At 37.1% G+C, this 17,124-nt stretch overlaps 1 protein-coding gene across 5 annotated transcripts in view; it reads left to right on the forward strand.

The window, feature by feature from the left end:
* ORC5 (origin recognition complex subunit 5) overlaps nt 1-17,124 on the forward strand; it is a 132,776-nt gene that overhangs the window by 24,602 nt on the left and 91,050 nt on the right. For all 5 annotated transcript variants that reach the window (XR_007403463.1, XR_007403464.1, XM_049096308.1 and 2 more), the window contains exons 7-11: nt 6,009-6,057; nt 6,147-6,237; nt 10,988-11,040; nt 12,803-12,915; nt 13,898-13,945. Coding sequence is in view for 3 of the 5 variants with exons in the window: in XM_049096308.1 (XP_048952265.1) it covers nt 6,009-6,057; nt 6,147-6,237; nt 10,988-11,040; nt 12,803-12,915; nt 13,898-13,945 (354 nt within the window). In the remaining 2 variants the exon portion in view is untranslated. The remainder of the gene's footprint in view (nt 1-6,008; nt 6,058-6,146; nt 6,238-10,987; nt 11,041-12,802; nt 12,916-13,897; nt 13,946-17,124) is intronic.

Below are 17,124 nucleotides of genomic sequence, written 5' to 3' on the forward strand. Positions count from 1 at the left end.
TATTGAGTACTTATTGTGCACTGGCCACTGTTTTAAGCCTTTTACCAATATTGACTCAATTCTTGTAACAACCCTCTGAAGGAAGGCATTATCACGAATTTTCATTTTATAGATGAAGAAACACAAGATGAGTCATTTACCAGCCGTATGTTCTTGGCAAGTTAACCTTTTTGAACTTGAGTTTTCTATTAAGTAGGTTTAATACCTGCCTCAGAATTTTGTGAGGTTAAAAAAATCACACACACACAGAAGCAAACACATGTAAAATGCCTGATAGCTGAAGGAGATCAGTTAATTTTAGTTCTTTTCCTCCCTCTGTTGAGCAGAGGTTCATAGACCTAAAATCTATTGTAATCTTACTGTCTTCAATGACCTCAACCATGGCTTGGCTATGGAGACTGCTCACCAAAACTGCTGTAGGATTTTGCATCATATTAAAGTCATGTTATTAAAGAAATATGAAGTTTGAAGGATGACCTGTCAGAACAGCTATCATTCTGTTGATTGCCAGGTTTGGTTTGAGAGATGGCTGGGTGAGTGGGTGTCCTTCATCATTCTTTTATATCTTCATACTGATTGATTTATGAATGAGGTTGTCTTTTCCACATAGAGAAGAGCTATTTTTTGGTGAAAGGTACTTAAGGGGGAAGCACAGAGTCTTCAATTAGGAGAAATAACTTAGTTTGGTTTGTTTTCCTTTTATTTTTTCTTGTTTTTTGATTAAAGTATAGGATATATAGAGAAGAGCACAAAGGGTGCCTGCATGGCTCAGTGGGTTAAGTGTCCAACTTTCGATCTCAGCTCAGGTCTTGATCTCAGGTCATAGTTCAAGTGCTACTTTGGGCTTCATACTGGCTGTGGAGCAGAGTTTAAGGAAAAAAAAAAAAAGTAAAGCACAGCACAGAAACAATACATATATATCACAGTGAATTATCACAAAATGGAAACATATGTAAACATAATCCAGATCAAAAAGTAGAAAATCCAAGGAACCCACTTCATGCTTCCTCCCAATCTCTACCTCTTCTTCCCTCCCCAGAAGTAATCAGTATCTTTGCTTTGAACATTAAAGGTTGGTTTTGCCTGTTTTGGACTTTATCTAAATGGAAACATATAATATGCATTCTTTTTTATCTATCTACTTTTGCTCAACATTTTGAGATATTCATCCATGTTAAATGAAGCTGTGGCATATTTTAAGTGGTCTCGTAGCCATCTTTAGACTTGGGGTGAGCAAGAAGCTGTATTTAGCTAGCTTTTCCAGTTGGGCTTTTACTGGATACCTTTATTTTTGGCCTTGAATAATTAAGAATTCTTTTTGTATTACAACCATGTTCAGTGGTATTGGCATGTTAATAGTTTGCTCTCATTAGTCTATTAGATACAGTATTTATAAGATAAAGAAAGTATTGGATAGTTTTAAATTTAAAGATTTCAGAAGCAATTTCTAATTTACAAAAAAAAACTGCAGGTACAATAAAAAGAACTTTTCCTTCTTTTTTTTCCCCAGATAACCTGAGCTGAGTTTGTGATGTGATGCCCCCCCTTGACCCCAAATACTTTAGTGCATATATGTGGAAGGCATTCTTCCACATAACTACAGTACAACCATCAAAATGAGAAAGTGGCCTTATTGCTTCAACCTAATTCAAACCCTATTCAGTATTTGCCAGTTGTCACAGTAATGTACCTGGGAGCAAGAGTCCAGTTCAGGATCACAAACTGCATTTAGTTGCTGTGTTTCTTGAACTTTCATCTGGAAGAGTTGTTCAGTCTTCGACTTTCATGGTCTTGAGTGAGACCTTTGAAGATTACAGGCCAGTTGTTTTGTGGAATCAACTTCAATTTGGATTTGTCTAATGTGTGCTTGTGGTCAGATTCAGGTTATGCATCTGACAGGAATATCACAGAAATGATGCTTTGTTCTCATTGCAGCTTATCAGATGTTACAGGATTTCATTTTGTTTTGTAACTGATAATGTTCACTTTGATCATTTGGTGAAGATGGTATTTTTTTCTCCTTTTTGTGGGGAAGTACCTTTAAACCTTATAAATACCTTACTCTTCATCATATCTATCTGGCTTCAAGATATCCTTATTTAAGATTAGGGTAGTTACCAGGTGGGTGACACCTAATCACATGAGCATTTTAAAAGCAGAATTTTCTGTGGCTGACCAAAGAAGGGGAAGTCAGAGATTGGAAACATACTTTAACTTCTCTGTAAGGTGGGGATGATAATAATGTCTACCTCATTGGTTCATTTAGAGGATTTTATTTTTTAAAGATTTTATTTATTTATCCATGAGAGACACAGGTAGAGGGAGAAGCAGGCTCCCTTTGGTGATCCCAGGACCCCAGGTTCACACCCTGAGCAGACACTCAACCATTGAGCCACTCCGGTGCCCCTCATTTAGAGGATTAAATGAATTAATGCATGTAGTAAGGCATCCATTGCTTGATTAATGTTAATACAAATGTTCTCAGTTCTGATTTTTATTTCTCTAATGTTTCAGAGATGAAATGTAGTCTTAAAAAGGCAGAAGAGTTCAGAGATTATTTCTCTGTGACCTTGGAATATTGGAATATGTCTTTACATTTGTACTTGAACATGTGTATTATTAGCTTTCTGTGGCTGTATAACGAAATGCCATGAATTTAGTGGCTTGAAGCAATACACGTTTATTAGCTGACAGTTCTGTAGGTCAGAAATGCAGGCACTGTTGCTGGTTTCTGCTCTGGATGTCACTGATGAAATTAAAGTTTTGGCTAAACTGTATTCTCATATTGAGGTTCTGGGAAAAATAGCTTCCAGGTTCATTCAGACGACAGAATTTGGGGGTTTTTTGGCTGTAAGAATGAGGTCTGAAGCTGTCCTGCTGGCTGTCAACCCAAGTCTCAGGCCTCTTAGAGAGCGCCTGTATTCTTGGCATGGACCTACCCATTTATCAGCCAGCAAGGGTTTATTGAATCCTGTACTCCTAATCTCTGATTTCTGTGACTGGCCAGAGAACACTCTCTGCTTTTGAAGGGCTTGTGTGGTTAGGTCAGACTCATCTGATTGTCTTTCTCCCATAAATAGTACAGTCTTTGAGACTTTGATTACATCTACAAAATTCTTTTATAGCAGTACCTAAATTAGTGTTTGAATAACTGGGAGAAGGTGTGCCTGTCTGTCAGGGGCTGACAGTCTTGGGGAACTATCTTAGAGTTCTGCTTACTATAATATACATGTATTAGATGAGGTTTTTTTTCTTTTTTTAAGTTTTTATTTGAGTAATCTCTGCATCCAACATGGGGCTCAAACTCACGATTCTGAGATCAGGAGTGACACACTCTTCCGACTGAGCCAGCCAGGTGCCCCATCAGATGATTTTCTAATAAATAATTTCAAATAGAATAATGACGTTTTAGTGAAAATCTCCCTGAGGAAGAGTTGGAAGTTTCCTAAATTGCCTATCTCTGTCTTGTGGCAGCTTAGTCACTATTCACAATGGATCTTAAAGCAATGTAAGTTTTCCTTGGCAATATGGGAAGTAGTTTTTTCACCTGGATCAGGGTTCAATAATATTGCACCCTCAGTTGGGACGCCTGGGTGGCTCAGTGGTTAAGTGTGCAACTTTGGCTCAGGGAGTGATCCTGGGTCCTGGAATCAAGTCCCACATCAGGCTCCCTGCATGGAGCCTGCATTTTCCTCTGCCTATGTCTCTGCCTCTCTCTGTGTGTCTCTCGTGAATAAATAAATACAACCTTTAAAAAAATTGCACCCTTATTGATTTAGAAATAAATTCCCAGAACATCTTATAAATCCATGATCATGAATTCAGGGACTGGAATCTGTCTGTAGGCAAATTACTCGGCTGATAAATGAGTATCAGAAGAGTGCAAATGTCAGGAATAAGTGAGATAATAGGTGGCCATAACTAATAATTATCATACTATACTTCTCCTGTTAATATTATGAGCATGATCATTTGCTGAGCACATGGTCATTTCTTAAAGTTAAGCCTCTGTCTTGCCTACCGTGCAACCCCTTTTCATGAATGTGACCAGGTAAGAGTATAATATATACTTAAGGTTTAATGGAGAGATAAATGGGAGGAATGTTCCGTGGGAGTGAAAATTTATTATATAAAAAAATTATCTAAAAATTATATCTGCCTGGGCTTTGGAATTATTATTTTTTTTATTTTATTAGCAGCCTTTTTATTTCCATTCTCTGGGTAGTTGGGAAGACAGTTTAAAATACCAGTGGACCTGAAGTTAGATTTGCTGTAAGTAATCCTAATACAAGGCAGTAAGATTCGCTTATATTTGAGGATTTATATTGGGCATAATATTGGAGAGCACATTTGAATGTTAATAGTCAAAGGTGTGAAAATAATTATTTTTTAAAGATTTTATTTATTTATTTGGGATAGAGAGCACAAGCAAGGCAGAGGGAGAAGCAGACTCCCTGCTGAGCAGGGAGCCCGATGTGGGACTCCATCCCAGGACCCCAGGATCATGACCTGAGCCAAAGGCAGACACTTAACTAACTGAGCCACCTAGGCACCCCATGAAAATTATTTTGTATTTGGACAGATTATTTTGTCAATTGCCTTTTTTAATGAGGTCTAGGATTTATAGATTTCCTTAGATACAGAGCTTGTATTTGGATAGTTAAGGGTACTCACAATTATAGTTTTAATATACTCAGCAAGTTCTTATGGAATGACATGGGGAAAATACTAACTTACTAAAGTAAAACAGGAAAATAGTCTCCTAAAATTATCTTCATTACCTCTTTACTGCTATTTGTAAATGATTAAGTATATATTTTAATGTTTGGGCCAAGAAAAAAAAAAAGCAGTTACTCAATTTGTTTACCAGTTACTCCTGATATTGTGACATGTTACTGAATTATGAAGCAGTGTTCTGATCTGAAAACCTGAAACTAAGTTAAGAAAGTTGGCCTCTCTACACTTAATATTAACAGAGTTTGGAAGATTTTTCTACCCTAAACAGTTGCTTTTTATGGAGTAAAATAGGAAAAACTGTTTAAAGGATTAGTTCTCAGCTCCCTCTTACCTTCTAGATTTGAGGTTGGATAGTTAATACATTTACATCTCTCTTTCACCAGGCTTTATTATGGAATCATTTAAGTAAGAAATACTTGCAATCAAGTTCATAGTAATAAGTGACAGCAGTGTGTTTTTATCCGTTTCCTCAAACTACCTCTCAGTAGAATTCCAGTGTTGATTCATGAAAAATTATTAAGTAATTATGATTAGTTAGTGCTTCTTGGGGGTGCCTGGGTGGCTCAGTAGGTTAAGCATCTGCCTTCAGCCCAGCCTTCAGCTCATGTACCCAGGGTCCTGGGATGGAGCCCAGTGTTGGGCTTCCTGCTCAGTGGGGAGTCTGCTTCTCCTTCTGCCCCTCCCCCCTGCTCATGTTTGTGTATGCTCTCTCTCTATTTGGAAATAAGAGTTAGTACTTCTCAGACTTTGGAATACATAGATTTTTGGAGAGATTGTTAAAACATGGATCCTGGATCTCATTCTTAGAGATTCTGATCTAGTATGCCTGGCATGGTGCCAAAAACTTGAATTTATCGTCGTTTCAGGTGGTATTGCCAATCTCATAATTTTGAATTGTACTGAATGAGATGATGTTTGTTTTGTGAGAATGTTCAGACCTTAGAAAGTAACAGGTTAATTATTTGGGCTAGTGGTATTGTGTGTTTTATGGTCCTTTGCAACAGAATTATAAACTAAAATGACAAATTACGCTTTACTATATTACTTTATATCTAGAAGCAAATACATTAGGATTTAGTCAATTCAGGAGTATTTTACATGTTTTACTGTCATTTTCGATATTTGTTTTATTGTTGTAATAAGCTATAATAATATTTTACTTTAATTATATTGAAATAAAATTGCCTACATTCTAATAAACATTTTACTTGAAAATAATTCCCAGTTGTGGTAGATAAGTGCTTTTTCTCTTTTTTTCCTTTTATTTACAGGCAGTGCTTAATTTTCCTAAATATTGTGAACCTGTGGTTAAAGGAGAAGGTAACTATGTAATTTTACTTCTTAATATTTGTTTTGAAGCAATTTCTGTAAGATCTGAATTTTTGAAATTTTTCTGTCTTTTGGGGTAGCAAATGAACGTGATACTCGCAAACTCTGGAGGAATATTGAACCTCATTTGAAGAGAGCTATGCAGACTGTTTATCTCAGGGAAATATCAAGGTAATTTTCTGTTTAGTGTGTATAATATTTTTATCTTTAGTTTGGATGTTTTTTCTACTAAACTGTATATGTTTTCCTTCACCTTCTTCACATTAGGAAAACATGAGTTTTGAATCGTTTCTTCTTACTTTTGGAAGGACAGTTTTTAACCAGTATATCACACAGTTTGGAGCAAGGCATATATCTCACAATTGCTGTTTTTTTTGTTTTTGTTTTTGTTTTTTTTTAAGTCTGGAAAGCTACAGAAAAATCAGCTTTAGCTTTGTTTTTTATATTTGTGTTAGATATTTGAATAGGTTTAATGAAAACTTGATTATTAGAGCAATGTGTAAATCAAGTTGTAGGTCTACACTTGTCTTATTAGAACTTCATAGGTAGTGAAACTACTCAGGAGATATGGTAGCATTTAGTGCAGTGGGAAGAACGGGGTTTTGATTTCTATTTCAGCCATTTTCTGCCTTGTGTGATCTTAGCAAGTCACCTAGAAACCTCTAGGCCTCAGCTTCCTCCTCTCACAGTTCTTCCAAAATTTAAAGGATGTGTGTGAAAATGTTTTGTGAATGATACAGTGTCTTACAGGTGAGTAAGCCTCAGTTACAAAACAATATAGGAAATTTAAAAACATCAACAACACAATCTACTTTTCTCACTGGTCAGTACAGTAGTGTTATGATTTTTCTTTCATAAATACCTTAATCTGTAATTACTTTTCATACTAACTTTGCTTTTCATTTAATTAACTGATTAGGGTGGCTGGGTGGCTGACTGGGTGGCTCAGTTGGCTAGGTGTCTGCCTTTAGTTCAGGTCATGATTCTTGGGTCCCTCTGCCCCTGGAACTGAGCCCTGGATCTGGGGCCCTGCTCAGCAGGGCGCCTGCTTCTCACTCTCCCTCTGTGCCTCGAGCCCTGCTGTGCTTTCTCACTCTCTCTCAAATAAAATCTTAAAAAACAATTAGCTGATTAGACTATAATTCAGGGAGAAATTTACGTTTTTAAATAAATAGAAACATTACAAAGGTACTGTTGTTCTCTTCAATAATAAAAAGTCATTTGATGATTTTTGGAAGTCACAGAGTAGAAAAGCTTATGATCTGTTCTTTTAAAGGTAGGAAACTTTGGATGCTTGTTAAAATGATTTTACATGATAATGAAAGTACTTAGAGTTTCCTGTAGGGTAGTGATGGCCACATATCCAGTTTTCTTCACAAGGTCAATAAGAGCAGAGGTACTCCTGGGTGTCTCAGTGGTTGTGTGTCTGCCTTTGGCTCAGGTTGTGATCCCGGGATCCTGGGATCGAGTCCTGCATCAGGCTCCCTGCGTCTGCCTATGTCTCTGCCTCTCTCTGTGTGTGTTTCCCATGAATAAATAAATAAAATCTTTAAAAAAAAAAAGATCAATAAGGAGAGCAGATAAAATCACTCATAACTCTTGCCTGCCTTATAACTAGGAGACTATGGAGTTAACTACAAACTTCAATTTATATGTAATTAGTGAAAGGAAGGCAGGGGAGCCAGCTCTGGAGCTCATGCTGATGTAAAACATTAGGCAGTGACTGCAAGGAGAGGACAGAGGAAGTAGGAGATGGGGTCACTAGTAGTGGTGAAAGACAGATGAAATCACTTTAGGATTTTTGGACCGGTCAGTGAGTTTTGGCTTCAATGTAAAGTCACCAGCCTCATTGGCCCCTTATAAGAGAGTCAGCTCTCTAACTCCAAAAGTCCTAGATGGCATCTTCTGATAGAAGGCTGTTCCACCTAAAATGAAAATCTGTTGCTTAGTGCAGCCACTTTCATTCACGATCTTAGCCGGATCTGGAATAACGCTGCAGCTTTTATGTCAGCACCTTCTGCTTCACCTTGCACTCTTATGGAGACGGCTTCTTTCCTTAAATCTCATGAACCAACTTGTTTTTCTTTGGCTTTCTCTCCTCTCTCAGCCTTCATAGAGAGTTAGGGCCTTGCTCTGGATTATGCTATGGCTTCAGGGAGTGTTGTGGCTGGTTTGATCTTCTGTCCAAACCATTAAAATATTCTCCATATCAGCAGTAAAACTGTTTTGGTTTCTTATCATTTGTGTGTGCACTGGAGTAGCACTTTCAGTTTCCTTTAAGAACTTTTTTTTTGCATTTACACTTTGGCTAACTGTTGGTGCAAGTGGCCTAGCTTTTGCTTCCTCACTAAGCTTAATCATTTCTAACTGGTGATTTAAAATGAGAGACCGGGACTTTTCCTTTCACTTGAACACTCAGAGACCATTGTAGGGTTATTAATTGGCCTAATTTCAATATTGTTGTGTCTCCGGGAATAGGAAGGCCCAAGGAGAGGAGGAGATGGGGGAATGGCCAGTCCATGAGCATTAAAGTTTGCCACCTTCTGTGGGTGTGGTTGGTGACCCCCAAAACAATTAGAATAGTAATATCAAAGATCACTGATCACAGATCACCATAAGAAATAATAAAAATGTTCTTTTATCCATTCATCTTTCGATGGACACTGAGGCTCCTTCACAGTTTGGCTATTGTGGACATTAGAAACGACAAATACCCACCATTTGCTTTGATGTGGAGGGAACTGGAGGGTATTATGCTGAGTGAAATAAGTCAATTGGAGAAGGACAAACATTATATGGTCTCATTCATTTGGGGAATATAAAAAATAGTGAAAGGGAATAAAGGGGGAAAGAGAGAAAATGAGAGGGAAATATCAGTGAGGGTGATGGAACATGAGAGACTCCTAACTCTGGGAAATGATCAAGGGGTGGTGGAAGTGGAGGCAGGCGGGTGGGGGGTTGGGGTGACTGGGTGACGGCCACTAAGGGGGGCACTTGACAGGATGAGCACTAGGTGATATGCTGTATGTTGGTAAATCAAACTCCAATAAAAAAATTTTTTTAAAATAAAGAAATAGGGATCCCTGGGTGGCGCAGCGGTTTGGCGCCTGCCTTTGGCCCAGGGCGCGATCCTGGAGACCCGGGATCGAATCCCACATCGGGCTCCTGGTGCATGGAGCCTGCTTCTCTCTCTGCCTGTGACTCTGCCTCTCTCTCTCTCTGTCTGTGACTTAAATAAATAAATAATAAATAAAATATTTAAAAAAAAATAAATAAAATGATAAAAATGAAAACATTTGAAATAGGGGGTGCTTGGGTGGCTTAGCTGGTTAAGTGTCTGCCTTTGGCTAAAGTCATAATTGAGCCTGCTGAGCAAGGAGCCTGCTTCTCCCTCTCCTTCTGCCATTTCCCTCACTCATGCTCTCAATCTCTCTCAAATAAATCTTTAAAAAAAACTGAAATAGTATGAGAATTACCAAAATATGACAAAGAGACATGAAGTGAGCAATTTTGGGAAAAATGGCACTGATAGACTTACTTGATGCAGGGTTGCCACAGACCTTCCATTTGTAAAAAATGCACTATCTGCAAAGCACAGTGAAGTGAAGCATGGTAAAATGAAGTATCCCTGTATTTCCATAATTTTCAGCTATGCTTGCAGGTTTGAAAAAATACATTCAGTTTGATTTAGGATATTTAGTCCTGGTCTGACATTTATTTTTAAATTAGTATTTTAAGGGCAGAGTTACAGAGTTGAGAAGGTCCTTAGAGATCATTGCATCTAACTGCCTTATTTTTTGGTGAGAAGGTTATTGATTTATTCAAGGTCATACAGCTACAACTTGTCTTTCAGGGCAGGTTTTTTCCTTGCACTGTAGTATATTTCCTAATGAATTTGATTTGTCATATCATTACTTCATATTCTTAATAATATTTGAGGCCGTTTAATAGTTTTAATGGTAAGATCAGAGGGAGATAGTGGAAATGGCATGAACTTTATAGGCATTCTACAAGGATTCAGTTCTTAGCTTCATTACTGACTGGCTGGGTGTTCTGGGGCCTGGGGCAACTTAACCTATGGTCTTCAACTTTCTATTTTTTTTTAATAGTTTATAAGATTTTACTTATTTCAGAGAGAGAAAAGGAGCAAAGGGAGGAGCAAAGGGAGAGGGAGGAGCAGGCTCCCTGTTCCACAGGAAGCGCAATGTGGGACTCGATCCCAGCACCCTGAGATATGACCTGGGCCGAGGGCAAGAACTTTAACTGACTGAGCCACCCTAGTGCCCCCTATTTCAAATTTTTTCATTTTTATTGTCTCTTATGGTGATCTGTAATCTGTGATCTTACCATTTTAATTGTTTTGGGTACACAAACTGTACCCATAGAAGATGGTTGCATCTGATACGCTCACTGGAGCATTGGGAGTTTTACTGAAGGATAGGTGATATTTATTTATTGGTACTTTTTGGTAGCTTCAGAATTATGATCAGGAAAAGAGATTAAAAAATTATCATTTGGGGGACCTGGGTGGCTCAGTGGTTGAGCGTCTGTCTGCCTTTGCCTCAGGTTGTGATCCTGGGGTCCTGGAATTGAGTCCCACATCGAGCTCCCTGCAGGGAGCCTGCTTCTCCCTCTGCCTGTGTCTCTGCCTCTCTCTGTGTGTCTCTCATGAATAAATAAATAAAATCATAAAAATCAGCATCTGGATATTGCTATGTAAGTTTATATTGTTCTAATACTCACTAAATGATTTCATTGAGGTATCAACATGTACAGTTACATGTATATATTGTCTTATTTATAAGGAGATAGACTATTTCCTTCAATCAAAAAATTTAGTTTTTCTAGAATTCTTTTAAGTACAGTATATTGATTTTTATATATATTTTCAAACCATTACTGCTCTTCTATTTTCTTTCAGTTCACAGTGGGAAAAGCTACAGAAAGATGACACAGATCCAGCACAACTGAAAGGTATCAAAGGAAGTATTGAGACAGTGAACAGAGACATTTCTTTAATTACTAATAATCAAGATACTGAAGTTAATACTAAAGATAGCATCAGTCAATAAATAGTGTTACAGAAAAGAATTTACAAACTACGATGATACTTTAATTAATGATTTTCTCTTAAATGAAGTTCCAGTTTATGAGAGGAAATAATTTGAATACCAATTTTACATTTTCTAAATGTTGGATTATATCATGTAGAAATTAAGCAGTTTAATTTCTTTAAGTGCTTTTGTTCAGTTGGGTGACACAGTTTTATCATATATGTATTTCTTGAGTTTTATGTTAACTCAGTTTAGGGGTTGCATTTCTATTGGTTATATTTAAAACTGCTTTGTGCTTTTGTTTTCTTTAAAGAAGCTATTACTTTGGATTTATCCCAATAGAACAACTTTACTTAAAAAAATGAGCGAGTATCTAAAATACTCTTATTTTAAAAAGTAGATCACTGGCTAGTGATTGAAAGAAATAGTGTGAAATTAAGTGGTGTTGCAGTTCTTTTTACCTATTTTGGTTTCTAAGTGCCCTAGATGCTATATAAGTAATTTTCAATTGTGTGTTCTAGTAGAAAGAAATAGATGCTGGGCATTAGAAAATCTCAGTAATTGGTCCCTAACTGTATGACCTTGAGCCCAACTCAGTGTCTGCATCTAAAATGAACAGAAAGGTGCCTAGGTGGCACAGTCGCTTAAGTGTTTGACTCTTAGTTTCAGCTCAGGTTATGATCTCAGGGTACTAGAATTGAGCCTCCCATATCAGACTCCATGCTCAGCATGGAGCTTGAGATTGTCTCTCTCCCTTTCCCTCTACCTCTCACACTTGTGCTATTTCTCTCCCTCTCTAAAATAAATAGATCTTTTAAAAAATAAAATGAGAAGAATATCTAAGTTACTGTGAAGATTTAGAGATGCCTCGGTAATAAGGTGGCACCTCACAGTGTCTGACACATACTAGATATTCAGTAAACATCAGATTCCTAACTTTTCTGTAAACATCAGTGCTATTTGACCTTTGTTTTTCTTATGCATTCAGTTATTTCCTTTGTATGGAGTACCGTAGGGACACACACACATACAAAACCGTATTAGATGTGATTTCTTCAGTAAATAGTATAGCTTGGTAAGAAATAAAATTTACGTACAATTAACTTAATACAAGGTATAAAGTTACATGAGTCATAAGAGAAATTCACAAAGTAGGAATTCATAGGGATAGATTTTTCTATTTTGGTATGATAGAAAAGCAGCAGGGAAAGTTTAATGGAAAGTGTGGCTTTGAAGGGAAGAATGGGTAGGATTTAGGCTTCTGAATAGGAGAAGCTAAGCAAAAATAATAGAATGAACAAGCATATGATTGATAGTAATGTTTATCACCACTGCCGGTGCATTTTAATGGCACTTTAAACTCGGAGAGGAGGTGATTTTTACCAGGGAACACCATACAGAAGTCAAAAGATCAGTGAGAAAAGATAAGAGATACTTAAAATCTAATAGTAGTTTATTAAATGCCTTCATAAGGACGCCTGGGTGGATCAGTGGTTGAGCATCTACCTTCAGCTCAGAGTATGATCCCAGAATTCTGGGATTGATTGCCGCATTGGGCTCCCTGCAGGGAGCCTGCTTCTCCTTCTGCCTTTGTCTCTGCCTCTCTCTCTGTGTCTCTTCTTGAGTAAATAAATAAAATCTTTAAAAAAAAAAAGGCTTCATAAAAGATTTTTGTTACATAGGTCTCTCGGCATATACTCATGTGGAACTTCCATATTACTCTAAGTTTATTCTAATTGCTGCATACCTCGCTTCATACAATCCAGCAAGAACTGACAAGAGGTTCTTCCTTAAGGTAGTTATTAATTCTTTTTACTTTGTTTTCAAAGAGTCCAGGAGTGTTTTGAAGTTTCTAAACACCTCTAAGTTTTTCAGGGGCAGAGATTAGATTGCTAATATATACTTATTATATTTAGCACTTATTCTTCAAAGACTTTAAATTATGGTCACAGCCTAAATGGGGGAAGTAGGTAGTTTCACAGAAGAGTTCAGATATACGTTAGGTAATAATTCTAGATTTAAAAAATAAATAAATAAGGTTTTGTGTAAAGTATGAGAGATGGGAATAATTTTAAGGATGGTAACTCCTTTATTGTTCTAGAGCTTCTATAGTAATAGTGCCATGCACTGCATACAGCATTATCCAGAGCATTCAGAAGCTGCTTCTGCATGTACATTAGTTGGAGAAATCCCACTTTGGAATTGTTTTCTTTTTGAAAAAAAAATATGCAATTTGATTTATTATTAAATGTATTTGTAATAAATTTATTTGTTGTTTTGCTTATGTCTTGCACTAGTCTTTAGTATCATGAAGGACCACATCTGTTTGTTTCTCTACAAATAAGTACCACGTGCTTAACTGAATATTCTCAATCTGTGTTTCTATGTGAATTGACAGTCTACCTTAAAGATGAATAAAAACCCATTTATCTTTGGAAGTTTTGTTTTTATAGAAACAAATATGTTGTCAATATAAGTTAATCTTTTAGGAAATACCAATATTTTATTTTAACACCTTCTTCTTTACGTATGTAAAGAAGTAATCTTGTATACAATCAAAATCTTAAGTCAAAGCAGCCTAAAATATGTTGATATTTTAAGTGTTAGTAAATAAAATAAGAAGCCTAAGATACATAAATTAGTATTATATTTTTTTAATTGTTTTAGATTATGTTTTAAATTAACAGTTTTTTTTAACTGTTTTAAATTATATTTTCTGTTTTTGTGGACTCTTACCTTTTTTCCCCCATCTTAACAGTTATTTTCCTTAATTGCAGCATCATGGGAAAATTAAGAAAACGAACTTTCTAAAGAAACATGAAAAGGTATTTACATTTTAATTTTTCTGATGAGAAAAAGTCATGAATTCAGGATACTGTAGGAAGTGGATGAATGCATGCTTTTATTAGTCATTTGGATGTAAGAAGTTCTTTATTGGTAAGGTGCCATTATAATGTTCTATTAGTATTTGGTACAGTGATGAAAGCACATTAAACGAGCTGGTAGTAGATATGAAAGTGAGTTGACAAGTTCTTTTAGTGAATTCATAGATGAAAAAGACTACCCTAGAATTTTTAACTAAACACAGCTGGTTTTCCTCTTTTACCCTTTGAAACCCCCACAAAAATGACACTGAAGAAATAAGAAAGACGAACATGGAGGGACTAAGAAATATACACAACGTGAAACTGCATTGTAGGTAGATGCATAGATGACCAAGCGGCACCTAAGCCCAAAAGCAAGCAGATTTGACCTGAGGAATCTGGAGCAGCTTAGAAATTAGGGGACCTTAGAGTGTTTGTAGGCCAGGTATGGGGCCACAACGAAATTGGCTGAAGGGGAATTTGGACCATCCCTTTGGAAAGAGTGGATTTGTACGAGTCCCCAAGAAGGACAGTCTTGACAGAGGGAACCATGTGAACAAAGACTTCATGAAAATGTCTTTAGTTGTAAAGGGACTGTAGTTCTTTTGATGTGATTCTTACTGATTTGACTTACAGATTTGACTTTTGCCTCTTGTCTTTGGTTCATGTCGTTTTAAAATCTGAGCTTAACTGAAAGCTCCCTGTGTATACCTACTAGTTTGTATTTTTGTTCCTATCTTCCTGAAATCTTGATTGAATGCTTATTTTATGCCAGGGACTCTGCTGGATGCTATGGATAGAGTGGAGAACAGAATAGCCATTGTCTCTGCCTTCATGAGGCTCTCAATCTAATCAAGACTTTAAATATTAGGGATCCCTGGGTGGCGCAGCGGTTTGGCGCCTGCCTTTGGCCCAGGGCGCGATCCTGGAGACCTGGGATCGAATCCCACATCAGGCTCCCGGTGCATGGAGCCTGCTTCTCCCTCTGCCTGTGTCTCTGCCTCTCTCTCTCTCTCTGTGACTATCATAAATAAATAAATAAAAAATTAAAAAAAAAAGACTTTAAATATTAAAAGGAAACCACATGAATAATTATAGTAACAGTTGTTTTAAAAATACTATATATCTTCAATTTGTTTTTAAGATTTTATTTATGTATTTGACAGAGAGATAGAACACAAGCAGGGGGAGCAACAGAAGGAGAGGGAGAAGCAGACTCCCTGCTGAGTAGGGAGCCTGATGTGGGGCTCCATCCCAGGACCTTGGGATCATGACCTGAGCCAAAGGCAGATACTTAACCAACTGAGTCATCCAGGCACCCCTATATATCTTCAATTGTATAATTCTTTTTCTCTGAGTATCCTTAGCTGACACTTATTTTTTAAGAGTTTGCTTTTTAATTTGGCTAATGTATGCGTGATACCAGATTACTTACCAATCAGTTTATGGAGAAAAGCAACAGTTTTTCCCCTCTCCTCACCATAGTCTCATTCCCCTCTTCTTTGAATTGTTTCTAGTTTTAGTTTTTCTAGTGTAAATATCTATAACTCTAAAGTTTCTGTCTCTATTTTTCTTGGTGTAACTTGACAGCAAATTTGATGTCATTTAACTCAAGAATTTGATTTCCATTTTTGATTTTTTTTTTAAGATTTTATTCATTTATTCATGAGAGACACAGAGAGAAAGAGAGAGAGAGGGAGAGAGAGAGGCAGAGACACAGACAGAGGGAGAAGCAGGCTCCATGCAGGTTGCCCGACGTGGGACTTGATCCTGGGACTCCAGGATCATACCCTGGGCCGAAGGCAGACGCTGAACTGCTGAGCCACCCAGGGATCCCCTGATTGTTCTCTTTTGACAAGCCTTCATTCTCTTTAATAAGCTCTATAGTGGATTTAGTAGGTATTTCTCAGACTTTTCCATCTCCTCTAGGAGGGAATCCAATTTGCATGTATAGCATCAAAACCTATGGTAAATAGGAAAATAAATATCATATACCTTATATGCCACTAGAACACTTTAATTTTAAATTGGATATGTATTTTCTAATCAGAAAAATGTAAAAAGTGAAAAATTTTCCATTTCAAGCAAATGGATTTGGTGAGGAAATTTCCCTGCTAAACTCAGACCCTGTATGAAGAGAGGAAAAAAAAATCTTCACTGAGAATTTCAACCAGAAGCTAGGGCTTAACACTGATGTGGGGGGCAGAATTCATAGTGTAGAGAGAGGGGGGAGAGAGAATCTCAAGCACACTCTGTGCTGAGTGCGGAGCCCAGCGAGGGACTTGATCTCATGATCCTGACTTGAGCTGAAACCAAAAGTCAGATGCTCAGCTGACTATGCCAGCCAGGTGCTGTGATGTTAACCACTGTTCTTAAACTCATGCAACTGACAAATGTTTGGTAACAAATGTTGAGTATCTAGAATTTTTTTTAAAGACTTCTTTAAACCAGTAAGAAGGTAAAAATACAATCAATAAGTGGGTAAATGATACAGAAAAGAACCTGAATGTCTAAAAAACCTGACATGATTATCAGCCTCATTCACTAGTGAGAGAAATGAATCTTTATTTTTATTTTTTTGAGAAATGAAACTTTATACAACAGCTGTTATTTTATGTTCTTGGATTGGCAAAAGTAAAAAAAAAAATCTGAGGATTTAAAATATTAGTGATAATGTAGAAGAGTAAGAGCCTGCATATTCTGTAGGTTGGTAGTAATGAAGTTAATATGTGAATGTATTTTGTATTGGTCACGATAGGCCAGACTATGCAGTAGCAAACAACAAACCCCCAAACCCTCAGTGGCTTAACATAACAAAGATTTATATGTTGCTCATGACACAATGGAGTGTGGGTTGGGTAGCCTTTTATAGTGATGCCAAGTGAAACATGGTGATTTCCAAAGTGGCCTCCAAAGGGCAAGAAGATTAATGGATTAAAAGGAGATTAAAGGTTTGAAAGGCCAAGCTTAGAAGTAGGTGACATCACATTCACCCACAGTCATCTATGGGCAGGAGATACTAGTCTTTTCTGCGCCCTAGACGAAAGTGTTGCTTAACACACAGCATTATCTCTGCCTTCTACTTTAATTTCTCAGTCCCACTTAGAGAAACTCACCCATGTGCTGAAGGGGAAGTGTAC

This window comes from Canis lupus, chromosome 18, assembly GCF_003254725.2.
Source record: "Canis lupus dingo isolate Sandy chromosome 18, ASM325472v2, whole genome shotgun sequence".
Taxonomy (NCBI): Eukaryota; Metazoa; Chordata; class Mammalia; order Carnivora; family Canidae; genus Canis; species Canis lupus.